The sequence below is a fragment of the Cygnus olor genome, chromosome 5 (assembly GCF_009769625.2).
Source record: "Cygnus olor isolate bCygOlo1 chromosome 5, bCygOlo1.pri.v2, whole genome shotgun sequence".
In the NCBI taxonomy this organism is placed as follows: domain Eukaryota; kingdom Metazoa; phylum Chordata; class Aves; order Anseriformes; family Anatidae; genus Cygnus; species Cygnus olor.
The window spans coordinates 36,214,848-36,240,687 of record NC_049173.1 but is presented as its reverse complement, the minus strand read 5'-3'; the positions used below and the strand labels follow the sequence as shown (position 1 = coordinate 36,240,687).

At 38.1% G+C, this 25,840-nt stretch overlaps 1 protein-coding gene and 1 long non-coding RNA gene across 46 annotated transcripts in view; one reads left to right on the top strand and one right to left on the bottom strand.

Moving 5' to 3' along the window:
• Positions 1-25,840, top strand: part of SIPA1L1 (signal induced proliferation associated 1 like 1) — a 215,244-nt gene that overhangs the window by 118,492 nt on the left and 70,912 nt on the right. For 43 of the 45 annotated variants that reach the window (XM_040559438.1, XM_040559410.1, XM_040559405.1 and 40 more), the window contains one exon: positions 22,473-24,293. In XM_040559438.1, the coding sequence (XP_040415372.1) occupies positions 22,796-24,293 (1,498 nt within the window). In that variant the 5' untranslated portion in view covers positions 22,473-22,795. Of the gene's footprint in view, positions 1-15,029; positions 15,049-18,542; positions 18,561-22,472; positions 24,294-25,840 lie in introns of those variants that run through there. The other 2 variants (XM_040559426.1, XM_040559432.1) reach the window with 2 other exon arrangements.
• Positions 14,427-24,888, bottom strand: LOC121071241. Its single transcript, XR_005820462.1, has 3 exons — positions 24,642-24,888; positions 15,547-15,838; positions 14,427-15,021 (listed from the first exon to the last, which is right to left on the bottom strand). It is a non-coding gene; the product is annotated as an uncharacterized LOC121071241 (long non-coding RNA).

Genomic DNA, 25,840 nt, shown 5'->3' with positions numbered 1-25,840 from the left:
ACTGTAAAGCAGCTGCTACAGCACCATAAACATTTGTTAAATAGTTGTTCTCCAGAGCCAGCTCTGGGACCTTCCAAATTATGGAATTCTGTAAGTTTTTATTTTGTAAGAGATTGTAGAAACAGAATTCAGTTCATAGAAGTCTGGAATTATAGATAAATAATGCTAGTGCATCTTTTTTCTGTCTGTCAGAACTATGCGTATTAGATATAAATGTGGTTGATAAAGTTGTTTGTATATTGTTAATTTGGATGTTAATTGGATGACAGCCCCAAGTTCTGTCCATTATTTAAATTTCACATGTGAATTCCCTGAGTGCAGTTTTAGTAGGGCATAAGACTTGTGCTTGAATCTTTTAAAACTCTGTAGCAAATGCTTTCTTGGTTACTAAGCTGTGGCAAATAATATACTACTTCAAAAGGTAGAGGAAAAATCATTTTCATTTTGATCTTCCCCAATTCCATTATCTTTTTTCTCCTCTTACTACAAATTCTTCATCCACAAAGCTGTGAATATTTAAAATACCACTGCAGTTTAAGAACTTTCTTCTCTCCTGTCACGTATAGCAGATACACACTGATGAAAACATAGTACAGGGGTACTAAAAAGCAAACCTAAAAATGAGGGTGGCATGATATGTTGGAGTAGTAATGCCCCTATTGCTGTAATAGGATTTTTATATATAGTTTTGATTAAGCTTTAGTAATACAGTATGATTGGAAGTCTACATTTCATTGGGATTTTTGTTTTTGAAACAGATTCCAGGTTGTTTTTTGAATCTTGTAAGGTTAGTTAAATAACGTGAGTAATCATCAAGAGACGTGTGTTTACTGCCATATATCAAAAAGAAACCACGATTTTGCATTGTAAGACAGATAACTGATTCTTGAGATTCTTTAAATGCTTTATTGGAGGTTACTGGACAAGCTGATGTTTTCTGTTTTAATTCCTAGTGCATTCTAACGTATTTAGTAGAATAAAAAAGAAAAACTCATAATTTGGAAGTAATAGAGGAGGTTACATTTGCAATTAATTGCTTCATCTTTCATCAAATACATGGTTGTCACATTTCTATTTTGATTTTTGACTTGATAAATGAATCAGAGTAGTTCTGCAGTCCATTGCAAAAAGCTCTGCTATATTACTATGTGCATTCTTGAGAAGGAGCGTGGAAAGAACGAATAGCAGTCACTGTGCAGATCGTCAGAGCCACTGGCTAAAGTTTCCATCGCAACTTCACTAGAAATCCCCAAGGTATTCTTGGTTTATTAATGCTGTGTGCGCACTTGTATATGCTAATTGCATGTCTAGGGCTTGGTTATCTTGTTTTTTTCTACTAAGGAGTCTGACTAGCTCAATAAAATACTTCATGGATTTAAAGATAAACTTTGGCCTGTGATTTTGGTTTAAAAAAAAAAAAAAAAAGAAATACACTGTAGCTTTGAGGTAATAGGAAGACTATTGAAAATAAACATATGTAATTATATTGAATGCACCTGTATGTTTGTTTCTTAGATGGACAGTGAACTTGTGAATCATTTCACACTAGATTTTCTCAGTTTTGCATTAATGGTTGCCTTACTTTCTTCCTATTTATAAAGTAAAAGGATACTGAAGGGACATCTCTCTTAAAGAGAAATCCATACTGCTAAGAAGTTTATTTTTATTTTGCCTAATGATTTCATCAGAGAAGCAATGCATATGCTGCATACTATGGTAGTGTGTTCTCTGTCCAAAAATGTAGACTCTTGATAACACGAGCTCCTTAGTTGTGAATATTTTGGGTTTGTTTAAAAAATTTAATGCCTATCAGTCTTCTTTTGTGGCACAGCAATATTTACTGTTTGGTTTGCTTGTGTAGGAGTGATTATTTCAGGTAATTACTTGACTTAAAAGTTATCTTGCTCTTAATAATAACTTAAACAATAGAAGACCTGTCCTCTTCATCCACACATCCTCTTCATCTCCACACTTATATTTTAAGGGTTTAGCAATTTAGAGGCTGAATTATATTCATTCAAATTTTACCAGTGAGGCATTTTTCATGAAGAAAAATGGTCTTAGTACGGGTTGAAAGCAAATCAATCCACTTTTTTTTTTTAAGCCAAGTGCTTACGTGCATAAAGCTCGCTTTGGACTTCTTAATTCCTAGACACTTTAACGATGATCAGCACTCAGAAAAGACATTCCTGCTTATTGGCAGTATGTGATAAATAAGTTTGCTGAAAAGGATCACCAAGTCATAATGCAGTTATGACTACAACCAGAAGGAAATTAAAAAAAAAATAAAAAAAAAATAGTTCTTTGCATCTTTACTTACTCTTACCCAAATTAAGGCTTTCAAAACTGTCTCTGCATTTATGTAGTGCTGGCCAGTTTTGAAGTTATAACCCTTTTACTTAGAAGTATGGGAGCGCTTGGGGAAAAATAAGTCTTAAATCGTTTCTCAAAGTTTGTAATAGTGCAGTGGAGTTTTTTTCAAAAGTTTCCACTCCATGTGAATTGATTTTAACTGCAGAATATTGTAGTAGTATACTGTTAGTTTACATGTGTTCTGGTTTAAATAATGTTATAGATGGCGGTGATAAATTATTTACACCTCCAGTTCATGCAGGAAAACTCTATTTTTTTCTAACATGTTTTTTCTCCTCCACTCTTATTTCATGCCAACGTTTCATTATGCACAAGTATTTCAAAATATCTGGAACTTCTCTGTATGCCCCAAAGCCTTCTCTGCACACTTTTTCCTCTGCTTATTAACTATTGATCATTAGCCGCAGAATTATGTGCTAATACTGCTTCTCTGCTGGAAGTTAGCTTGTTGATCTAAAATAATATTTGTTAGGATCGATATCCTAAAAATACAGCACTTCACTGCTGTCACTTCTCATTATCAGTCAGCATCTGTTCAGACTACGAACCAGATTGTTACACCATTACATATCACTAACAAGTCAAAAAGTATTTTATCACCCACTGATTCTGTTTTTCACGAATGTGAATGTAATTTTTTTTTGGCCCATCTACATAGGAATTCCTATATAGGAATTACGATAAAGGTATGTTTTTATATTTTAACGTACTATTCAGTTGCTGAGATGATATATAACTCAGTTAAGAGAAAAAATGTAAAATCACAGCCTTTTCTATTTAGGGACTTTTCATGACAGATTTCAATACAGGTACCTAATCTTTCTGGATGTAATCACACTCCTAGAATTGATCAATAGGTTTTGAAATGTTAGAGGGAAAAGCAAAAAATAATAATAAAAAAAAATTCAAACTCTGAAACTGCAGTTAACTTGCTTTTCTGATTTTTTTTTTTTCTTTTACAGTGTTTATACAGTATGATACTCGTTTATATGCCAGTATGGTGAATAATTGTCTGCTTTAATAGTCCTGTGCTGAGATAGAGTACATTGCTGCAAGTCCCTCTTATGAAATATTCTTACAGTCCTGAGATTTTTTTAAAATCTTTACCAGGAGCATGAATAGTTTTCATAAAAAATTTCAGATGTAACCAAGCTCAGTAAAATCTAATTCTCATGGGAGTAATAATTGTAACATTTAGTCTATAAAATCTAGTGAACTGGAAAATTTTAATGACATGTAAGTTTTTCATTGAAGTTAAGTAAAATAGCGGCATGTGTGTTAACACAAGGACTTCTAAGAGTGGGAGATTATGCCAATTCTAAAACAACCTGGTTTGCAAAGTGGCAGTATCAGTCTCTCCTTATAGCACTGTTCATACAGTTCATTTATAATATGTCAACATCGCTGTGTTTTTTAAATTAAACAGCACCATGATACAGTAACATCTAGCTTATGCTGATTTTTGATGTAAGATAGCTACTGTTGATGGTACAGCTTGTTATGCAACATTTTTCAATTAGAAATAAAAACTTTGTTTTAAAAAAAATTGTAGTAATTCACTTGCAGCTGTGATGAGGGAAATGAGTGGCTAAATAATTAAAGTAAAACAGCTATTATGTTTTTGTCTTCCTCAAGTAAATCTGTTTTGTTCTTTTTTTCATTTTCTTAGTATTGAGATCCTCTCAGACTAAGTAATCTTGTACCTTCCCACTCTTCTGTTTTATTTACATCTTACTGTTGTTTTGCATGGCTTTGCCAAAAGGTGGTCATCTGGGGAACTGCAGGCAAAGGGTGCCATTTGTAATAGCTGCTATTGTCTTTATGAGTATGGTTTCTCTTGGTTTTGTCTATAATAAATGAGGACAGATTCAAAGTCTCCTTTAGCAGGCAATTCAGAGATGATCCAAGATAGATGCTCATTTGTTAAATTAAGTAGGGTAAAGACAGACAAGGTTTTCAGGGAAAGATCTTATTATTAGACACTTGTTCTGATAGGAAAGGTCCTCAAAAGAGCTTTTGAAATACCATTAGATATACTCCTCTTAGTCTGATTACATACATTTGCAAATTGCAAAAATATGAAAATCCATGTTTTTGTGATTTGACAGACAGCCTTGCCAATAGTGACATCTAAGCAATAGGTCTTATATGAGTATTTTGAAATCAGATTAGTTCTGAAAGTAAATTAATTTCCAGAAGCTGCATTAGTCTGTACCTTCCCAAGCCTGCTGTTGGCATACTTTTCTAATACACTCTACCTTGTTTTCTTTCTTGGGTGTTTTTTTTTTTTTCCCCCCCTCTTAAGCCTCTTCAGGAGGGTAGCATGTTGATTAGGGAGATTAATTTATAAGACAGCAGTAATTGCCAAGTTTTTATTTCAGTCTTGTAGACATTGCAAATGTAACAATCTTTAAGGGCTTTGCTACTGCTTTTTATCTGAGATGCTGATATAAATAATGTGTTCCTTTAAGGTAATTTCTCATATTAATGAAACTTGATAGTTTAATAAATCATAGGTAAGAACATAACAGCAGTTCTGAATCGGACAACTGATATCTCTTTATATGGAAGAGAAAGCTGGGAGTGAGCGTATATATACACCTTATACGTCTCATGGTAGGTTTTCCTAGTTTCTAGAAGTCTGTGAGTGAAGAGCTTCAGCTTCACCTTGAACTATTGGCACTTGAAGACCCTGCTGAGGTTTTTCTTACATTAATTTGTCGGCTGCTTTTTCATTTCTCTAAATTTTGACATCCAAAAATCATGGGTATGAGATTCATTGTTGAATTATGCATACTTGTTGATTGCTTTGTAGAAATCTTCTGTTTCTAGGGTAACAACTGCTAATATTTCAGAAAGACGCAGCATGACTTCATAGCACATACCTTCCTTCCATCCTGCCCCTTTCCTTTCAAGATCCCTGAGGAGGTTCTTACTTTTTGGGTGCACTGGAGCATTGAACTAAGGTTTTCAGCAATTTCTCTGCAGTGTTACAGATTTTTTTCTTAAGTTAATTAGAACTTGCCATTCCCTGTGTATAGGTACGGGTTGTCTCTTTCTCCTATGTGCTTTAATTAATATTGAACAAAGTGATTTATGCACTTCATGCATTATCAAGAGACCTCTCTGAAACTCATTGTGTTCCAGCTGTTGTATAATTTCTTCGCTGTTGAATCTTCTGTTACCAGCTCAAATAATCTGGTATCATCAGCAGACTTTGATATCAGTCTATATACAACAGTGTTGAACTGCATGTTCCCCAGTGTTGGTAACCCCTCTCTTCTGTGAAAGTCCTTTCCTTTATATCCTGTATTTATCCATGTATCCATGTAGTATTTATCCATGTAGTCATTCAGGTTTACTTCTTTCATCTTTTGATGATCCCTTCTTCTTTTACGGTCTCTAGCAAGTTACCTTACTAGATGATTTAGGAAATCATATGAAATGGATGTCTCATACTGGATGATTCCTTTAAAGAATTGTAATAGTTCTGCAGAGTTGGACTTCTCTCCTTATATTTTGGTCTACTAATTTTTACAAAATGAATTATTGTATTTATTTTTCTGATGTTTACATCAGTGGTCACATAACAGACTTGCAACAATTTTTGACTAGAATAAAAATATCAAGCTTGTTGAGAACATAGTGGACAATATAAATGTCTTGTGAGAAATTCTATACTGTGTTATTACGTTCTGAAATTATAATACTTTCAGTTGCTTTCTTGATCAAACTGATCTTCGCAGTATATAATAATAAAAAAAAATTAGCAGTTGAATTGTCTTAGGACTGTAAATTCTTTTTAAACTACTATTCATTCCTATTAGCCAGTAAGAAGAGGTGACTTCCAGTTGCTGGCCTATGAACCATATACAGTAGGGTGAGTTGTCCTGAACAGTTTTTAATCTTTATTAAAGATGCAACATTAATCAGAAACATCTTGTTGATTAAAGATGCAGCATCAATCAGAAACATCATGTCTGGCTGAAAGAATTCTCAAAGTATTCTTTACAGCAACAGTTTACAAGCAATAGACATACATATGCAAAACAGAACAATTATACAGAAATTCTAAAGACTCAAACTAAGAGCAAAACAACTGCAGAATTTCTACCTTCCAGTAATCGTATTTTTTCTTGTGTTAAGGAAAAAATACTAAATTTGACTCCGCTTCCTCTTCTGAGGTAACGAACTTCTCAAGTATCAGCGATGTGCTCAGTCTGAGAGATTCTTTATTCATTACTCATAGGTAAACTGTTTGTAACTCACAACTGGAGTAAAAGCTCAGCCTCCATTGCACTTCTGGCAAGGCTGTATTAAAGCACAGGTGAGCAAGAATTTCTGTAATAGCTTTGCTTGTAAGAAAACAAGTAATTTCATTGTATTTGTGTTTTGAAGGACTTCTGTGATCCTAGAAATCTGTGCTCACCAGGCAGTTTTAAAACCATTTTTTTTTTTAGCCATCTCTCACTACTCAGAAATCAATTTTTTGCCTCACTGAATTTGGTAAAGGATGACTGGATGGTTAGGATGAAAGACAATGTTTAAAAAAAAAAGTAGAGCTAGCAACGCTTTTTTTTTTTTTTAAGACGTTACAGCTTTTTTTGCTGCACATGACCTTCTCCAAATAGATACATCTGCTATCATCTCATTGCTGTGTTCATGGTAGTCTTGAGGATTAGAGGAGGTTGAGTGAGGGTTGCTACCCGAAGGGAACTGACAGGGCCTGATTTCCATCCCTCTCTCCCCAAGGAGAAAAAAAACAAACACGTACGCATAAATCAAAGTAGTTGCACTGGTATCTTTGTATAAAATCCCAGAGACTTAAACTTCTGTAGGTATTGAAGAGGATTTCCTTCACTGACAGGATAAATTATGCTTTGAGTTCTGATTTCCCTGTCTGCTTGGGTTCTGTGTCTTGGAAATCTTCCTTTTCACCACGCCTGTGGAAATTCAGAAATTTATTTGGTCTCATGCCATGAGAGGCATTTTCATGTTTCTGATTAGATTCAAAGGCTGTAGCTTGACGCTCTGTGGCTCACTAATGAAATAGCAGTAACAGAAGAGAGTTCTTAAAAGTGTGCAGAAACAGAATTGCAGAAGTCTGCCGGTGTTCTCCTCATCTCTGCTCTTGCAAAGCACTGATTTATGTGTGACGCTCCCGCGTTTGTCTGTGTTCAAAAACCCCCTGTGTTGGGGGTAAGTTTTGCCAAAGGATGCTTGTCAAAACAAGCTCTACCCTGCTGCTGTCTTAACCAAGGGAAAATTTTGCTTTTTGATGGACACTTAACAGTGCTAACATCACATGATGTACTGAGTCAGCTACTAAAATTGCTATGATAGACATGAATTTTTCTTAAAGATTGTCACCAGGAGAAACTGTTCACAGCCGTGTTCCCCTGCAGACAGATGAGCTGATTTCAACATTGACGCACGAATCAAAGCGTACTTGATGTAAGAAGATGTAAAACCATTTTTAAAGGGTGAAATCAAGCAGATTATGGTACAATGGCTTTCCTAGCAGAAATTCTACTAAGAAATTACCTGTGCTGCTACACAACTGCTGACATTATCAAGTAATTTTCAGATACTGATTTGCTTAACGTATGATATGTGGTGTTGATAAAATTTCAGTTTCATAGTGGTACAAAAATACATAAATACCTGACGTAAGTGTGGATTTTTAAGAAAGCAGAACCATGTGAATTGAAGACATACTTGGCTTCAAAGTCCTGGGAATCCTAGCAAGGCCTTTGGATCAAAAACATTTCCAGCTAGTGCAGCGGGACTCACGTCAGGCAGGTGCTAGTGGAGGAGATGTGTGAGCCTTCAAAGTTGGCTTTCTATGGAGGCTCTGCAAGGAGCTGTGAGCTGCAGCGTAGCACTGTCAGCGTAGGGATGAGCCACAGCCTTTGTGCTGATGCATGGTTCAAGCTGATGCCTGTGGCTTAAAATTGACTGCAGAGCCTTTTGCAAAGTCACGCGTGCTGGTGGAAGTCACCTCCTACATGTGTACCTCGAGGGTAAAAGCTGGCGCAAGACTTCTATTTCCATTTTTCGGAAGGGGTTAAGAAACACTCCTACTAAACTGTTATCAGCGTGATTTTATATAATGAACCATAATCAGAAATAGTACACAAGGCTGATTAAGGCTGTTGATGCAGTGAAACGGGAATACACCCACACAAGTACTTTCAGTAGGTAATTTGCTTTTGAAGGTTTAGTATTGGAATCTGCATGATTTCAAATCTGTTTTCATTTTATAAAATGTTTTGCGTGCATGTAAACCAGCAGCAGATGTAGGTACTTCCTTTTACTGACCATAGCTGGAAAAAATCACATAACACCAAAAGGCTTTTGCGTGGTACTTGCAAAGGTTTTAATGCAAGAAAACTCTAGATGACATGCTGGACTGTGTTCGGGTTTCAGTTAGAAAGTGGTAGGGAGATTTTTCTTATTTCTGCCAGAGACCGTAGCCCAGTTTACAGGGGCTACAGAGACAAAGCTCCTAAATAGAAAATGCACTGGTCTTGAGCTGAAAGGGCAGTTTGTAAAAGAAACCTAGTATGAAACCCCAGGTGTATCTGCATGCACAGGTGGGCTGGTCAAACAGACACAAGCTTGCTTATGCCTCAAGATAACTAGCAGCTGCCAACCATCCACTTCAAATTTGCCTTTAATGTTTAAAGATGTCTGGGTGAAGTGCCAGTACTGTTGGCATATGTGCAATAGACTGATTCTTATTTAAATTGCAAAGTGTGTTTTTTAGGTGTCAGTGCCACCTTGCTTGCTCTTTTCAGTTTGTAGCCTGCTTTGCCAGCTTGGCTGTCTGGCTTCGTGACCAGAATTGCTTATGCTGCTTCTCCCTGATATTGCAGTTTGCTTTAGGTAGCTTTACACAATTGCTTCTGCATGAACTCTCACACTCGCCCTTTAGCAGTTACTGTGTATGGCCAGCTAGGAATATTTTCCCTTTGTAGTTACGGGTGGTAACTGTAGATGACATGGTAACTCCAGTAGATGATTCATGTAGGTACTGTAGAAAATCAAGTGCTGCCTACTTGCCTGCTGTCAGTTGTCCTGACAGGCACCTATGTAATAAAAGCTGCAGACAGGGTAACGTACCTATGGGAACAAATGGAAGGCTGGCATCTACCTGTTGGTCACTGTGGAGATATCTATGCAGTGGAGTATTTCTAATTAATGGAAAACCCTTTTTCAGTTTGCCTTACGTAAGGAGTTCTTACTCTAAGTCTTCTGAAACCCAACCTGAACGCCCACTTCTAGCGCAGTGCTCACAAGAAATGAATCAACTAAAACATTTTTATCTAGCTTTATTATTTTCTAAGCCATAAACGTTGCTGTCATGCAGCATGCAGATTTCTGCTGAGTAACTGTATATTTGGAAACATTTTTTCCTTTTTGCATTTTTTCACCCTTATTAGGACTTGAAATATTTTTGATGTAGAATAATAATTCAATACATATAACCACTCTTATACTTGTCTCGTGTTCCTGTGGATGTTCCCGTATATGAAAAGAGTGCAGTTTGAATATGCATTCATTTAGCGAAGTGCAAGGCTTGTATGGTTGTACTCTGTTCCCTGCTAGCTTTTTAGAGCTATTGACTGCTTTATCCATCTGTCTTTTGCAGTTTACATCAAAAGTTTCAAACATCACATTCAGTTTTTAGGTTGATACCATTAATATATGTAGCACGTTCAACTTTATTACCAGGTCCCTAGTGCTCAGAAATTCATTCTAGTTGTTTGCAGATCCCATCCATATTTTGTCAATAGATTTGCATAACCCCCAATTTGGTGTATGTTTGTTTAAAATATTATTTAAATCACAATTTTAAAGGATGTTGGAAACATTCACAAGAAAATTAACAACAAAATCTAGTTAGTCCTGTGTACAGGTTGAGTTGTTTATTCCTCTCTAGCCAAAAGACGGTATTTTGGAAAATAAATGTGCAGTACATGTGGTTGTCAAAGGACAAAAAGCTCTTTGCTATTTTTGAGAAAATACATAGAAACTGAATTATCCCCAGGGATCTTTGATGTCATGCTTGTTTATTTTATATAAAAGAAGCCTAAATGCTTTTTTTCTGGTGGATTTATGGTACCTCATAAGTTTAGATATGTACAGCATGTATATCAAATTGTAGCCTGAGATTATTTTCCTTTTTGGTCTGTGGGGTGATCCCTGTGGTTTGTTCTGAATGGAACCAAACATGGCGAATAAATACATGTACTCCTTGAACAAAGATCACAGGCTTGTTGCTTTAGGAGTAGCCGTTGCGTTGGAGGACTGAGAGGGTTTGCCACAAGCACCAGTCGAAGATGAAGCAGCAACTTCCTGAATCAGTTGCCATGCCTTCTTCATGAATCTTCTTGAACAATGTAATTGTTGGTAGAAGAATGTTATGTCATCTTCAAAAAACACAAAACGTGGTTTCGGAAAGAAGATTGTGTGCAATGTTCACTTTCTCCAGCATACTCCACCCCAAATAAGGAAATCTTACCAAAAAAAAAGCACGCCGTAATCCAGCGGCAGCAGTAAAATACTGGGTTAGGTATTGCTAGTGGTAGTGATTTAGAGTCCTTTGCAAATTAATACCTAACTAATTTGGCAGCCTCATGCAGTGTTCCAGTGAAAGGACAAGAGAGAATGGCTTGTAAATAGGATTGCACGTCAATGCAGTAAATGATTGCAGGCAAAGTATGAAGCTAAAGGTCTAAGAGAAGAATGAAAAGAATAGAAAACATGAGAAGGCGAAAAGCTGGTGGAAAATATTCTTGCTTTCATGTAAAATCTGTTGCTTACTGAGGTTTGTTTTTCTTCCAAGTTCAGTATCTAAATAAGAATATGATGATCTATGATATGATGTTCTAGTTGTCCAAAACAATAAGAAAAAATCCTTTCCAAAACATTGTAAAGTTCTTGCAGTTTATATCTTCCTACAGCGTTTTAATTGACTCCCTTACTCAGTGTTGCACACTAGGCCGTATGTAGCAACCTCTTGAAATAGAAGCTGTTGTTCTTCTTGCAAGGATCATTGAGGATTACATGCTTCCCTATCTGCTGGAACATGTGAACTGTAAAAAAAAAAAAAAAAAAAAGTCTGTCTACCACTCTGTAACGTAACCCTTGTATTACCTTGTAGCTTGGACTATCGTTTTTTGGTATTAGTATTTTTGAGCTGTTTTCACTTGACCAAAATTTGAATAATATTAACACCTAATACATTTCCATGTAATGTCCATCCTAGGTTATTAGGTTCTGTAATAGTGGCAATTCAGTGGTGTTTACTTTAAATTTGTGTGCTTTTCTTGTAACGATGCTGATAGTGGATTCATTAAGGAAGTAAACCTTTAGTAGTTGCAGTAATACTTGTTTGTGATATCAGGATTAACTACGATGGTTGCTTATGTTATATGCTTCTGTATATAGTATTCTCAAACTTGTTTTTGAGAGAGAGCATTAACAGCTTGTGTGTAAATATGCACACATATACAAACGTACATAGAACATATACCTACACACAAATGTAAAATGAGTTTTTAAAGCAAAATACTTTGTTATTATGAAAGCATACCACTTACATAGATTGATTAAAAACAAAAAAAGTCTGTTTTTTGTCGTCTGCTTTCAAAATACTGCATTTTAATAATAGCTTGAGTTTGTTGTTCATTTTGCACATGTGGTGCTTTGTTTTATCTGTGTAACTGCTAATTGCTTTCTGTTGTTTTTTCTAATGTGCAGGAACTGTAATAGACTCAAGTAATAATATACATTGTATTTTCAGACCACTAGTTAAGGAAGTAAATTTACTGAACACTTACGAGTTACTTAGAAGCTTGAAAAAATGATCTTTTGCTCAGTGAGATGCTCAGTTGTCTTTTGAGTAGCTTTTGGTGAGTGAGGTCTGAAATAAAAGCTGGAGGCATTTGTTTTACACTGCTGGTGACCACAGGCTAACCTGCTGCGTGGTGAGAGGTCTGTAGGTACAGAAGGAAGGACTGCAGGGGGGTGGCTGGAGTGCTGGCAGCTGGCTTTGGAGCACCGAGACAGTGCGTGACTGGGAGCTGTGGACTCTGGGAGAATCACGTCCACTTGGGGCATGCGAGGGATGAGGAGTGGTGGAACACTTTATGTGGGAACCTAGGGGTGTGCAGGTGGGAGAGCAAAATCTAGGTAGGTGGTTTGAATAGAGTTAAAGAATCACCAGTGATACCGGAGAGAAAGCATGAGGAGTGACGGGAGATGTACGTGTGGGATAGGACACTGTTCACACACACAAGTCCTGATGTGGGAGGATCATTGGGAAAGAATGCTTTGGAATTTGTATTGGCAGAAAAGAGGAAAGTGTGGTGACGAGGTAATTTTGGGGAAGGAAGAAGTCCCTCTGTTCTTCCCACCTAGGTAGAACAAGCATGGGTCATAGAAGCCTTTTTCCTTTTGAGTAAGTTGCTTTTCCTTCCATTATTCATGGCTTCATTGCTTTGTGGGAAGAGACTGAAAATCGTATCAACGGTGTTTTATATTGAAAGAGTTAGCTAAGAAAAGGGGAGCTTCTTTAAGGTAAGGTAATGTGCTTGTCATAAGAGATGTCATTTTTCTACCTTATCTTTTAAAAAAAAAAAAACAGCTACTATTAGTGGCTAACAAAATTGCTCTTAAAAATAAGAATATAAAATAAGAATATTTACAAACTAGTGTTGAAGCATTTTTGTACAAAAAGTATTATTATATGTGGGTATAAGGATTTGGAGACATTTCCTTCATATGAGCTATATAAATGCTAGTTAAAATTCGGGAATTATTCCAAAGTTGCATATTATGAACTACTCCAGATGCGGAAGTACCTGTTATCTAACAGTATTGCATCAAGGCTTTGTTCACGAGATCAGCACCTGAGCTGCTCAGCTTTAGCTCTCTCCTGCTCAAGCAAAAATGCCAAAGACAGTGGCTTTCTTGTCGTCAGCCTGCCTTTTATGAGAAGAGTTATACCTATCTCTGGAGTAGAGAAACATTAAATTCCCATGTTTGCCAGCTCTGATGCTGCAGTCCAAATAAAGAGAGGTTCTGATGCTTGCAGTTGCAGTTTTTAAGGCTTCAAGGTAGGCCAGTTAAATCAGAGCCTTGAAAAAAGCATGGAGGCAGGTGGCAGAAAGAAGAAAGCAGGTTTATTTCTGGTGTGGAAGGGTCTTTAATTTCGAGCTGAGAGGCTGCCAGCCCCATGCGGATGAATGTGTTTGGACACGGCGGCCAGGTGCAGGAGCCAACCTGTTGTGTCTTGAGGAAGCTGCGGAGTGCAAGGGCAACAGGTTGTCAGCCAGCGTGGCAGCCTGGATGTGCAGCCAGGAGTCACCTGTCTGTAATGCAGGAGTAAGTAAACCACTGGGAGTTCCTGCTCTTTCTTTACAGTCTCAAAGCCAGTTGTTTTTTAGAAATGTAAATAAATAAAATCATTAAACACCACTGTGAATTTAGTATGTGAACAGTGGAATATTTGATAGTAGATTTAACTTCTAGCATAGCTGGAGAAAGTGATTCAGGTTTTGGTTTGTGAGAAACTTACAGTGCTTTTTTTTTTTTCTGACATCTCTTTGGTCAGAAACTGAAGCATGCTTGCTAGGCTCATGTGATCTAGAAGGGTAACTTGCCTGCATTGTAACATGCTTAGAGCAAAAAATGACTCTGGTACACTTATTTCATTGATAAAATTTAAATGTTGCAACTAAATTTATAGGTCAGGGTAAAAACAATTTTTAAGGTACTAAATTTGTGCAATAAAGGGAATTTTCTTTGATTATGGACATAACATCAGGGATTTCTTGTAAATTCTACAAAATCTACAAGAATGGATAAATTATAATAAATGTGTCCAAAAGGCATGGCAGTTCATCACTGAAAATACCCAAAACTTAACTGAAACAAGCTCTGAGCAACTGTGACAAATTTTGAGGTTGGCCCTCCCTTCACACAGGGAATTACAGCAGAAAGCCTCTGGAGGTCCCTGCCCACATAACTGCGTTTGGGATCCTCAGCTGGGAATGGAAGACAGCCCCCCCTTCTCCTTCTGCCCCTCTGCCCCCAAACCAAAGCCTTCAGTGGGGTTGAATGTAGCCCTGAATGAGTCAGGAAATGAGGTGGTGATATTAAATAGATGGCATCCAATTTTATTTCATTCCCATAACCTTCTCTTGCCCCGATCTCAACACGTCTCAGTCCTGCCTCTTACATTCTTGTTTTTGAATTGCTCTGCTTCCTCCTCCCGCTGCACTGGCAGGGAGTAGCAGGGGGCCCAGGATTAAATCCTCTGCTCCTGGGTTCTGCAGCAGCACCTCGAAATCAGGAGCAAAAATGCAGGAAGATGTTCAGGAATGTGTCTGAATATGAAACGCTCTCGAGATGCTTATTAGGGAGGTTGTTGGAAATAAGGCCTGTTAATTTCAGGTAAAACTTACTTTCACTTTTGAAAAGTTGCTTTCGTTTCTCCCTTAAAAACATGACTAAAATCAATCAATCTGAAGAGAAAGAGCAGTCCATGGAGATTTGGGAGCTTGACAACTTCTCATGAAGACAGCAGAACAGTTCCCCGAGGTTCGGTTGCCAAATCGTGAGTTTGGGGAGAAGCAACTGCAGTGATAAAGGAATAAAACAGTGGTGAGGAAAAAAAACAACCTGTAAACACTAGTGAAATTATACATATATCTATCTATCTATCTATCTATATATAGTTTTTTTTAAATGCTGTTACTAAGTTAGTGATAGACTCAGTCTAGCACCTGCCATAGAAAAATACAGCTGTAAGGGTTACACTCAGAGCTGCTGGGAAGCTTTGAGGCAGTAGGTTAACAGCATCTTTCCCCTTATTCCCAGCTGAGGTCTTTTGCTCAGCTCTGATGCCTGTGGGATGTCTCAGGGTTGTTGTGTAGGGACGGCTGGCTTCCAGCGCTAGCAAGCCAAGGTTGCCCCGCAGGAATGCAGCCAGTGGTGCAGCTCAGAGACCACAGGCTAAGCTGCAGCTTTATTTTGGTAATGAAGTTATGCCGGAAACAAACTTGCGGCTGGGCTGGAGGAGGAGAGAGTCATTGCTGCTGCTGTAGTGGGTCTGTATGAGCAAGGATGCAAACCTCAGGGAAGTGCATCTGCAGTGCTTACCGTAATGTGGAGCTATTACAGTGAACCGGCCTTACGAAATGCAGCACTGATGCAAGTATCAGCCCATTTCCTTTTGGGGTTCAGTTCTTGTTCTTTCTGTTTTTGCTGGTTTTGGTCTGTGACTACTCGTAGGTCACACTCTTGCAGTACTGCAAGTTAGTCATTAACCTGAGTACTTTACAGATAAGTAACTTTTACACGAGTCCACACACCAGAGAGTGGGTTTTTTTCTTTGCTTTTTCTTTCCTTTGGAACCACTATCAAAGGATGCAATATATCCAACATCAAGAAGCTGAAAGAGAAACACAGAAGAGAAACATCTATTTAAAAAAGAAAGTCTGGGGGAGGATTGGGGGTGTTAGTGGAACCCTCCTTTATCATTGCTAAAAATTCTCTTTCTTAAGAGGTTGGTATGTGGGAGCTAGAATATTTTGCTATCGTGTTTTGGCTCTGGTTTAGAGTTGTTTCCTAGAGAGCAAGCAATGGTGTCAAAAATAAACTGTTGCTGTTAACTATCTCATTCCAGGAATAGAATACAGTAAGACTTGTCAGCATCTATTTTTTCAGCTCTCGTAAATTAGTATCTAGTAAAGAGATTCTGCATTTACTTAACTATGTGAGCGACGCTGGTACCGAAATGGAAACACGAGTGTTGCAACAAGAATGACCGCATGCCGTGTGTGTTTTCTCTCTTTCTGTCTCAATGAAAAGGATGTTTTGAAGGGCATGCTTAAGTAACAGTTATTTGTACTCTTGAGTTTTGTGATATCCTCTTCTTGATAAATGATTACAAAATGAAAACAGAGGACACAATTCTGGCTTGAGATATTCTGGTGTTTACATGGAGAATCACAGAAGAATGGGTGGGAGATCGTAACTGAGCAAAATGGGCTGAAATATGCAGGTATGGGTTTACTATCTCCTGCATTCCTATGCTTGTTTCGATTTGATAGCTTTTGTTATGTCTCATTTACCATCCTGTTATGTCATGAGCACTTTACCACTGACTGAAAGTGAGCGTGATTATTGAGAGCAGCTTCCTTGTCTCCTGCAGAGAGGCAAGCTGGCTCTGTGTGCTCTGGGCTGACCAGTGGTTTGTGACCATGGTTTGTATGGCCTGAAATCTGAGCTAGCAAACACTACTGAGTGCCACAGCATTTTTAGCTCAGCCTCAGCACAGCATGTCCTCCAGCTGTTTCACAGCGTGGCAGAGCAAGCTTGCGTTTGCCTGCAGAAGGCATCCTGCAAGGCTGCAGAAACTGGCAGTAGGGCATGCTCAGTAATTTCAGATGAATTATTGTTACATCTTAAAATCGATGTAACCTTGCGTAAATTCATGTATTTTAGGGTGAACTACTTCAGTGGAGAACAGGGTTAAGAATAAAGCACTGCTAAAGCTGGGCAGATCAGGAAGCTCAGCAGATCAGTGCAGGTGATCCTTCTTTATACGGCAACAGATGGCACTCAATCTCCTGAGAATAGAGGTGTTCTTCCTAGGGTCACGGAACAACGGGATGTTCAGAGAAAAGGGCAGAAATATAGATTTGTTTGCAAGTAGATCAGTGGCAAATTTTATAGATAGCATAAATGCAGGGCTGGGGGGAGGTTATCTTGTTTTGGAGGGGAATGAAAAGCTAGAGGGACTTATTCTGAGCAAATCTGACAATTGTCACAAATTCAGTTAACACAAAATCAACAGCTTCTCCCAGTGTAACAAAAATAAAACTGTTAAGCTAATAAAGTACCAAACGCTTTTCTTCAAATAGCCTTTCAGTTAGTAAAAACAGCCTCTGAAAGATGAACCTTTTAACTTTGCTTTAGTTATAATGATGAAGGTAATTCTGGGAAGAAAAGGATCAGGTTAATTATAGCCAACCACATAAAGCCAAATGTTTTTAAAGATTAAATTGAGTTTTTCTCCTCTGAGAAATTCATTTTATGAAATTAGATGTTATTTTGTACATATAATAACTTAATTGGCTGATAGATGAATATTTTCCTCCTAGGATTTGATCAGTGTTATAATTCAGGTAAGAATTTGTGATGCAAATAGATAAAGCTTTCGTATATAAAATAGTTCTCACTGTTCTCAGTTATTTTTTCTGATTTCAAAGGAGCTGCTACTTTTAATCTTCTATGGCTATGCCAGTTCTTCTCCCCGTAGAATTTAACAAGGGTTACTGCCAGTAACTCATCTGCGTTGCACTGAGTTTCCTAGGCTGGCTAAATTTCAGTAAACCTGGTGGGATAGAGATGATTTCATTTACATTTTCCAAAGCTGTTTGCTGCAAAATGCTATTCTGGGCTCCACATCCTACAGTTTTCAATATTTTAGAATAACCCTGAAAGTGCTGCATTTACCATCATCCATTATATTTTACTATTTTGATGGGGGGGAGGGGGGGGGGGCGGGCGGTATGTTGAGAGAGGTTGTGGAGCCTTGGCAAAAGCAAGACTTTTCTAGGGTCTGAAAACTGATGCCCTCATTTCCAAATTTCTAATTATAAAACGACACATCTTAATGAGGGCTGATGGTGAAATATGAAGTCTTTCCTCTGGAACATTATGAATCATAAGTAACTGGGTGCCCGCAAATCAATCTCTGTCAGCGTCAGAGTATTACAGTCATTAGCATCCATGATCCAACGATCTAAAGTCCCAGCAGGTACCAGAGTAACTATGAGATTGCTTCAAGTAAGGCGTGGTTGTGGGTAAAGTCACTACTTGCTTTGTAAGGAAAAAGACCTTGGTCCCACATAAATTAAATCTAGGAAATACCATGGTAGAAAGTCTCTGAATTGATGCATCAGGCTTGATCTCTGTTTTTCTATTCATTTTAGCAAGTATGTTTTGGATTATTGTATTTTGTTGCCTGAATCCAAGATACTGATTAGAGTGCTGTATTTATGTATGTTTGTGTTTTTACTATCCTAAGCTAATTTCACGTTCTTCTTAATGAAGTGCTTATATGTGTTTCTTCGTAATTCAGAGGCCTTTGGATGAAATCTTGCCTGGTATGTTATCTTCATTTTCTTGGTGACTAATTTCAGTCATGAAGAAAAGCAAACCAGGGTCTCTTGATTACCTGCCTTTTAAAAATGATGTAGGATTGAAAAACTGTCTTGGGATTCATCTCCAAACTCTTAAGTTGATCAGAATGGGCTGCTGTTGTACAGCTAGAACCTCAGTTTTGGAGAAGGGAGCAAAATAACAAAAGAGGTGTAAACAGAAAGGGAAAGAATGAAAACAGATTTCTTTGCAGTTCATTGGGAGTTGAAAATAGATGTAAAATACTCTATTTTTCCTAAAAAGTGCTGGCTATATTTTGTCCTAAGGATTTGAGATCCATTTTGAACAGATCCTTGGCCTGCTTTATTACATGCAATCTGATAAGAAGATTATTGGTTTTCCAGGGTTGTTCTCATAAGTGTTTTTCTTAATTTATATAATCAGTAATAAATTTTACTGTACCTCTTTATGTATTTTTTGCATATGGTTTTCATTTGTCTTTTAATATTTAGCTGCTCATCTCAGTATTTTGTTGGCTCCCTCACTAAGTTCAGATGAATTGTAGAGGCACGTGTATTTTCATGGTTATGTTAGCTTGCCCTTACCATAGCCTGCGTGAGTAGATATTCATAGCTCTACCTTGAATTATAATTTTTTCATCTTAAGTAGTAAGAGAATAGGAATTGTTACTGTTCACAATTATGGCTGTGGTCTGTAGAAGTAGATATCATACTGCCTATCTTGCAGCTGTAACTAATTTTAATAGACCATGTATTTTGTTAGCACTTCTACTGTTTAACTTCCTGCAAGTTTTCTAGTGCATAATTTCATCTAGCTACTGGTAACTAGTGGTCATTTAAGTCAAGCATGATTCACACAATCTTTGATGCTGTTCTGTTTTGCCAGTAGTGAATATGAGAAAATGGCAAAGTACAGATTGCCATTATTCTTCATTTCCATTTAATCTGTTGTGCGGTGTATCTAAGACCTACACTTTTTGAGTCATTGATGTTAAATACAATTGTCTCACTTTTTTTTGGTTGGGGCTAATCAAACCTTTTAGGTCACACTGTTAGGTCTCAAATTAGACACCAGTAACAAGATGATCTAGGGAGACAACGAGGCAATTAGTTAGTCTCCGAAAAAACTTGATTTAGATAATTTAATTCATATCAAAATAGACACAGACAGGTGGAATTCAGTTCTTCAGAGTGTGCTATTAACTAACTGACCTTAATCATTTATTATGCACCTGTATTCCAGCTGCTATAGCAGATGAAGTAGGACAGTTAGGAGAAGGAGTAATGGCTTTAAACTGGAAGGGGGTAGGTTTACATTAGATATAAGGAAGTAGCTCTTTACTCAGAGAGTGCTGAGGCACTGGAGCAGGTTGTCCAAAGAAGCTGTGGATGCCCCATCCCTGGAGGTGTTCAAGACCAGGCTGGATGGGGCTAGGAGCAACCTGGTCTGGTGGGAGGTGTCCCTGCCCATGGCAGGGGGTTGGAATTAGTTGATCTTTAAGGTCTCTTCCAACCCAAACCATTCCGTGATTCTATGAAATGAAGCTGCTGCTCCCAGAGAAGGCAGCTTGAATGCTGAGTCAGGAATAGAGGAAGTATTTCCATTGGAAAATGCACTGTGTGGTCATGTAATTAGTGACTGCAACATATATGCAACAGGTCAAGAGTAAGTTTCCCAGAACACATGTATTTATATATATATATATATATACACACACACATATATATATAAATACTTCCTTAATTATTTAGAATAGTTGTCCCTGAAGTTTTTAAAGAAATAATCAGGTTGGGGGGAACACCAAAGCTAGTAGTGTTTTTGATGTTTCTATGGTTAACACCACGCTCGGGAATTTTTAGAGCTACTGCATGAACTTCTGCCCTCGAGTTAATGAGAAACTTGTACTGGTGGTAGGTTATCAGTTTCAGTGAGGACCAGGATTGGAGCGGAGATGTATACCTTGCTTTCACAGACATCGGCAATTGAAGAGGAATCATGGGGGCAGAAATCTTGTTTCATCGCAGGCAATGGAGAGGAGCGTGTGATGGCTGACAGTTTCTGCCTGTTCTGTGTTCTGCCCTCAGTTTGGTTCTTCCTTCACTTTTCCTCGTAGCCTGTCTTCTTCCTGTCCTATGTTTTCATTCTAGTTTCCTCCCTGTAAAGGCAAGTCTATGTGGCCCTTTAGGAAGGACTACACAGTGTTCCCTTTTCATAGAGCTTATTGCATAAACATTATTTGCTATAGTGTAGGCAGAGCCCTGGGTTATGTGCAGGTGTGCAGTATTTGCATTTTTTTGTCCTTGATCTGATTTGTGCATGAAGTTTCATCAGCTTGATTACTTCTGAGGCTGAATAGTGTTTGAAATTTGGAAGAAGTTTAAAATTGCTGTAGTTTAAAATTCAGTAGCGTTGCAATGGCTACATGGATAGGCAGCCTTTCTAAAGTTATTCAAATTATTTGGGTAGAAGAAAAAACTATTGTTTCAGCGGTCATTGTAGCAGGATTACAAGGAGAGTAACTGCATTTATGTAAATGGCTGTACAAATATAATAATACCATAGATCGCTTGCACTGTTCTTATGTGTGATGCAGTCAGCTTGCATTTTAAGTGTTCCTTATGTGTTCAGCTTTATATAAATAGCTGCTATTTCAAAGCAGTGCAGTTTATGGCAAGTGAAGTTAAAACATGCTGCCTTTGGAGGCAGAAAGTGCCCTGGCTTGATATTTTCATTGCTGTGGAGCACAGTACAGTAGTTTTGAGAAGAGACTGCAGAAAACAGTAGTTTCCGTAGAAACATCAGCAAGCCTTGATTTGTAGACAATACCGTACTGTCAATGCGCTGCTGGTTCAGCAGCATCTCTACACGTTTGGCAAATATTGAAAGGCCACATTTTGTGAAATTGGTTTAGCCTTTGAAAATTATTAACTTCCTTGTGTTAAAGGATGTGCACAGCGATGCAAGATCTTATCTTGACAATATCATGCTTTTGTCTTCTACTGGCAAGGGCATATTTGTGGATTTTTTATTTTCTATTTTTAGCTTCTCAAAGGATATTATAATGCTTTGTAATCACTTTTGTACAGATGAGGTATGGGAAAGCATTTAACTTCAACAGCCTTGTGAAGCTGGATTGATTATATGGGATCTGTGGCAAACACTATTTTGTTAGCTGGGGAAATAAAAGAAGCTTTTCATATCAAGTTATTTAAAAGTATGTGGTTCTATTTAGCTTTAGTCATTATATACATTGTGAAATCTGGGCAGAGAATACATGCTTTCTGGACTATCCAGATAATCTGCAAATAAGGCTGTGCAAAACGCAGAAAAAATGTTGACAGCCATTCTTTCTATTGTCACTTTCTAATCTTCTTGGTAATTAGCTTCCTTCCTTTTCTTTGTTAGCATATCATAGTTATTTACATTAATGAAAAAGTTGAATAGGCTTTGTTACTACCTAATTGCAGCCAAGGATGTATGACTTGCAAATGGTGATTTTGTGTATAAACTCAAAGGATTCTGGATTCCTCATCTGGCTCACCTATAGATTCTACAGGAAATGGAAGCTGTATGTGTTCTTCAGCTGAGGAAATTAGCTCTCTGCTTGGCTTTGTACAACTCTCTCCTAACCCAACTAAAATATCACTAATCAGTTCATAAGGAAAAGTTTGTATTTGTGTTTTTTTGTTTGCTTCAGAAGGCAAACCAGCAATATCTAGGTAACTTTTTACCACCATATAACACAACTCTGTATTTCTGAGATGACGATCAATGAGAATTAAGCATGTCTGTTAGAAGTCTTAATTCTGTTTAATAATTACTCTGATAGCTTCAGTTATGAAAAAAGTTATATATAAAATGATTAATTCTTTTATCTCCCTTTTGCTCTGTTCTAGGCTTAAAAGAAGCGTAAACGATTGGATTACCACTCTGATGTTTTGGAGCACAAGGGATGTTGAAACAATTCGAATGTATTGGAGCATGGCTATTTCTTAAGATGCAAAAGTTAAAGGAAGTCACTGCTTTTCGAAACCTACTGAATATCTGCACTTTCTAGACACTTTGCATTCAACTGTGTCCTTAAATGTCCGTGGTTAAGATCTCATGCAACCATTTTATATTTTGGAGACTATTCTCCAAAAGAGAACTGTGCATTTAAAAAGCAGAAATGACTGTATTTTCTTTTGGAACTTATTAAAGTTGAACATACTACAAGATCATGACCAGCTTGAAGCGGTCCCAGACCGAAAGGGCTGTTGCCACTGGAGTGTCAGTTGGAACAGATGGCACCTCAAAAGTCCACTCGGATGACTTTTACATGAGGCGCTTTAGGTCACAGAATGGCAGCTTAGGATCTGCAGTCATGGCTCCAGTTGGACCTCCTCGCAATGAAAGTTCCCATCATATTACCTCTACTCCTGGAGTCCCTAAAATGGGGGTCAGGGCAAGGATTGCCGATTGGCCCCCAAGGAAGGAGAACATCAAGGAAACAAGCAGATCTAGTCAAGATATTGAAACAGCAAGTTGTCTTGACAGCATGTCTTCTAAAAGCAGTCCTGGGAGTCAGGGAAGCTCTGTTAACCTGAATGCTAGTGATTCTGTCATGTTAAAGAGCATCCAGAACACGCTTAAAAGCAAGACCAGACAATCTGAGAATCTAGACTCCAGGTTTCTCACACCTGATGGCTATCCCAGTTCGCCAAGGAAAGCTCTTCGCAGAATAAGACAGCGCAGCAACAGTGACATTACCATAAGTGAGCTTGATGTAGATAGTTTTGATGAATGTATTTCACCCACTTTTAAATCCGGACCATCTCTGCACAGGGAGTATGGCAGCACATCTTCAATAGATAAGCAGGGAACTTCAGGGGAAAGTTTTTTTGACTTACTAAAGGGCTATAAAGATGAAAAGTCTGATCAGAGAAGCCCAGGCACAACTAAGCTCAGTGAACTCCTGATTGCCAGTGGAAGCAAGGGTTCAGGTTTCTCTCTAGACGTGATAGATGGTCCTATTACTCAAAGGGAGAACCTGAGACTCTTTAAGGAAAGAGAGAAACCACTCAAGAGACGCTCAAAATCAGAGACAGGAGATTCATCCATTTTTCGTAAGCTGCGTAATGCCAAAGGTGAAGGGGAGCTTGGGAAATCTTCAGATCTTGAAGATAACAGGTCGGAAGATAGTGTCAAGCCTTGGACTTGTCCAAAGTGCTTTGCTCATTATGATGTACAGAGTATTTTATTTGATTTAAATGAAGCAGCAATCAACAGGCATAATGTTATTAAAAGAAGGAACACAACAACAGGAGCATCTGCTGCTGCTGTAGCATCACTTGTCTCTGGACCCTTGTCCCATTCTGCGAGTTTCAATTCTCCAATGGGCAGCACTGAAGACCTGAATTCAAAAGGAAGTCTCAATATGGACCAGGGGGATGATAAAAGCAATGAACTTGTGATGAGTTGTCCTTATTTTCGTAATGAGATTGGTGGGGAAGGGGAAAGGAAGATCAGCCTTTCCAAATCTAATTCAGGTTCCTTCAGTGGATGTGAAAGTGCCTCGTTTGAGTCAACTCTGAGTTCTCATTGCACGAATGCTGGAGTAGCAGTTCTAGAAGTTCCCAAGGAGAATCTGATTTTACATCTAGACAGAGTGAAAAGATACATTGTTGAACACGTAGACCTTGGTGCATATTATTATCGAAAATTCTTCTATCAGAAAGGTGAGTAAATTATGGTTCTCCTTGTGTTGTGTTAATGTTTAAACTGATGTTAATGACAATGTTGTGTTAACCAACATATTAATTTCAGCTGATGTATAAGAGTAATACTTGCATAAAGGATATTTTTAATCATTACTGCTTAAATATGGTGTATTTTATCAATTTGCTCCTTTAATCTGTACATGCTATGTCTAATCAAATTTATGTATCTAAAAATACAGAATACAACTATCTGGTTGCATTATTCTGTTGAAACCAGGGAATATCATTTCTGTTGGACATATGCAGGAAAGTTTTTGTTCTATAGAAATGAGCAAAACCCAAACATGATCTAGATACACCCCTCACCAAATGGTTCTGGCACTGTCAGTTGCAGATCTTGCCATCTGTTTGTTTTGCTCCTGAAAAAGATCAAAAACAATTGCAGAGCAAATTCCCATGAATTTGAAAAAGAGTTCTGCTTTGTTGCCTCGTTAATTGTGTTTTCTGATGGACAGAGCTGGTTCAGTGAGTGATGTGACAAATGCCTGTCCCTCAGGTACCAGTGTCCAGGATTGGGTTTCATCTGCTTAGTGAAAGCAGCTCAGCAGAGCTTGTTTCCGGCAGATTAAAGCAACAGGGATGCCTGGTTAAAATAAGTAGATGGTCAGCCCAGAGAAACTTCAGCTCATTAATTGTGGATTACAGCTAATAATCTCATCTCCCCTTTTTCCCTTGCCTCGGAGTATGATCATCTCATGTCTCTTCTTTCTGGCATTGTCCCTTGGCTGAGTAGCTCTTGCCACATGTCCTGTAGTCTCTTCTTTCTGCAGTGTTTTAGGGCTGAGAGAGCCTTTGCTGAATGTTTGTGCAGTGCTGGCTCACATCCTTTGGAGAGAAAACATTTAGGAAAAATGTCGCTTCGTTATAAGCCAGATGCACAACATAGGATGAGGTATGTTTGGAGGGAAGAGCCCAAGATTAGAGAGATTTGCCTGTGATTACCATCCCATTTGCCCCTGCTCGGAACAATTTGATTCCTTGTCACCCTGGTGAGTTCTGGAGTCGGCAACTAAGGGTGGCCTTGTGTGTTGCAGCTGACCTGACTGAACAGCATTTCAGCACTGAGAGGGGGAAAGTAGGCTTTATTTCCTCCCCCTTCTACTAGTTTACTCCTTTTCTGCCAACCCAGTAAGGCAGTTCAGCTTATTAACCAAGAAGAAATCTTGCCAAAAAATTGTTTATATATTGCTTGATTATTTTTCTCCAGTTCTAGTGAGTCAAATCAGCTTTCCTTGCAATCAGAAGTCAGCACCAGGTAAGCTGCGAGAGCAAGCAGTGTAACAGGAAGGAGGTGCGAGTGGGGTTACAGCCCTTAGGCAGCAGCAGTGTGTTAGTTTGGCTTATCCCAGGGGGGAAACCACACCCTCACGCTAGTACGATGGCAGTCACCATTATATCTCCATTTCTTTCTAGTAGTAATTAAGATTAATTAGATAAACTCAACATAACCTAGTTCTAAGGCTATTTGTGAGGGGTAACCAGATACGATACTGTCAGTGTGTGTA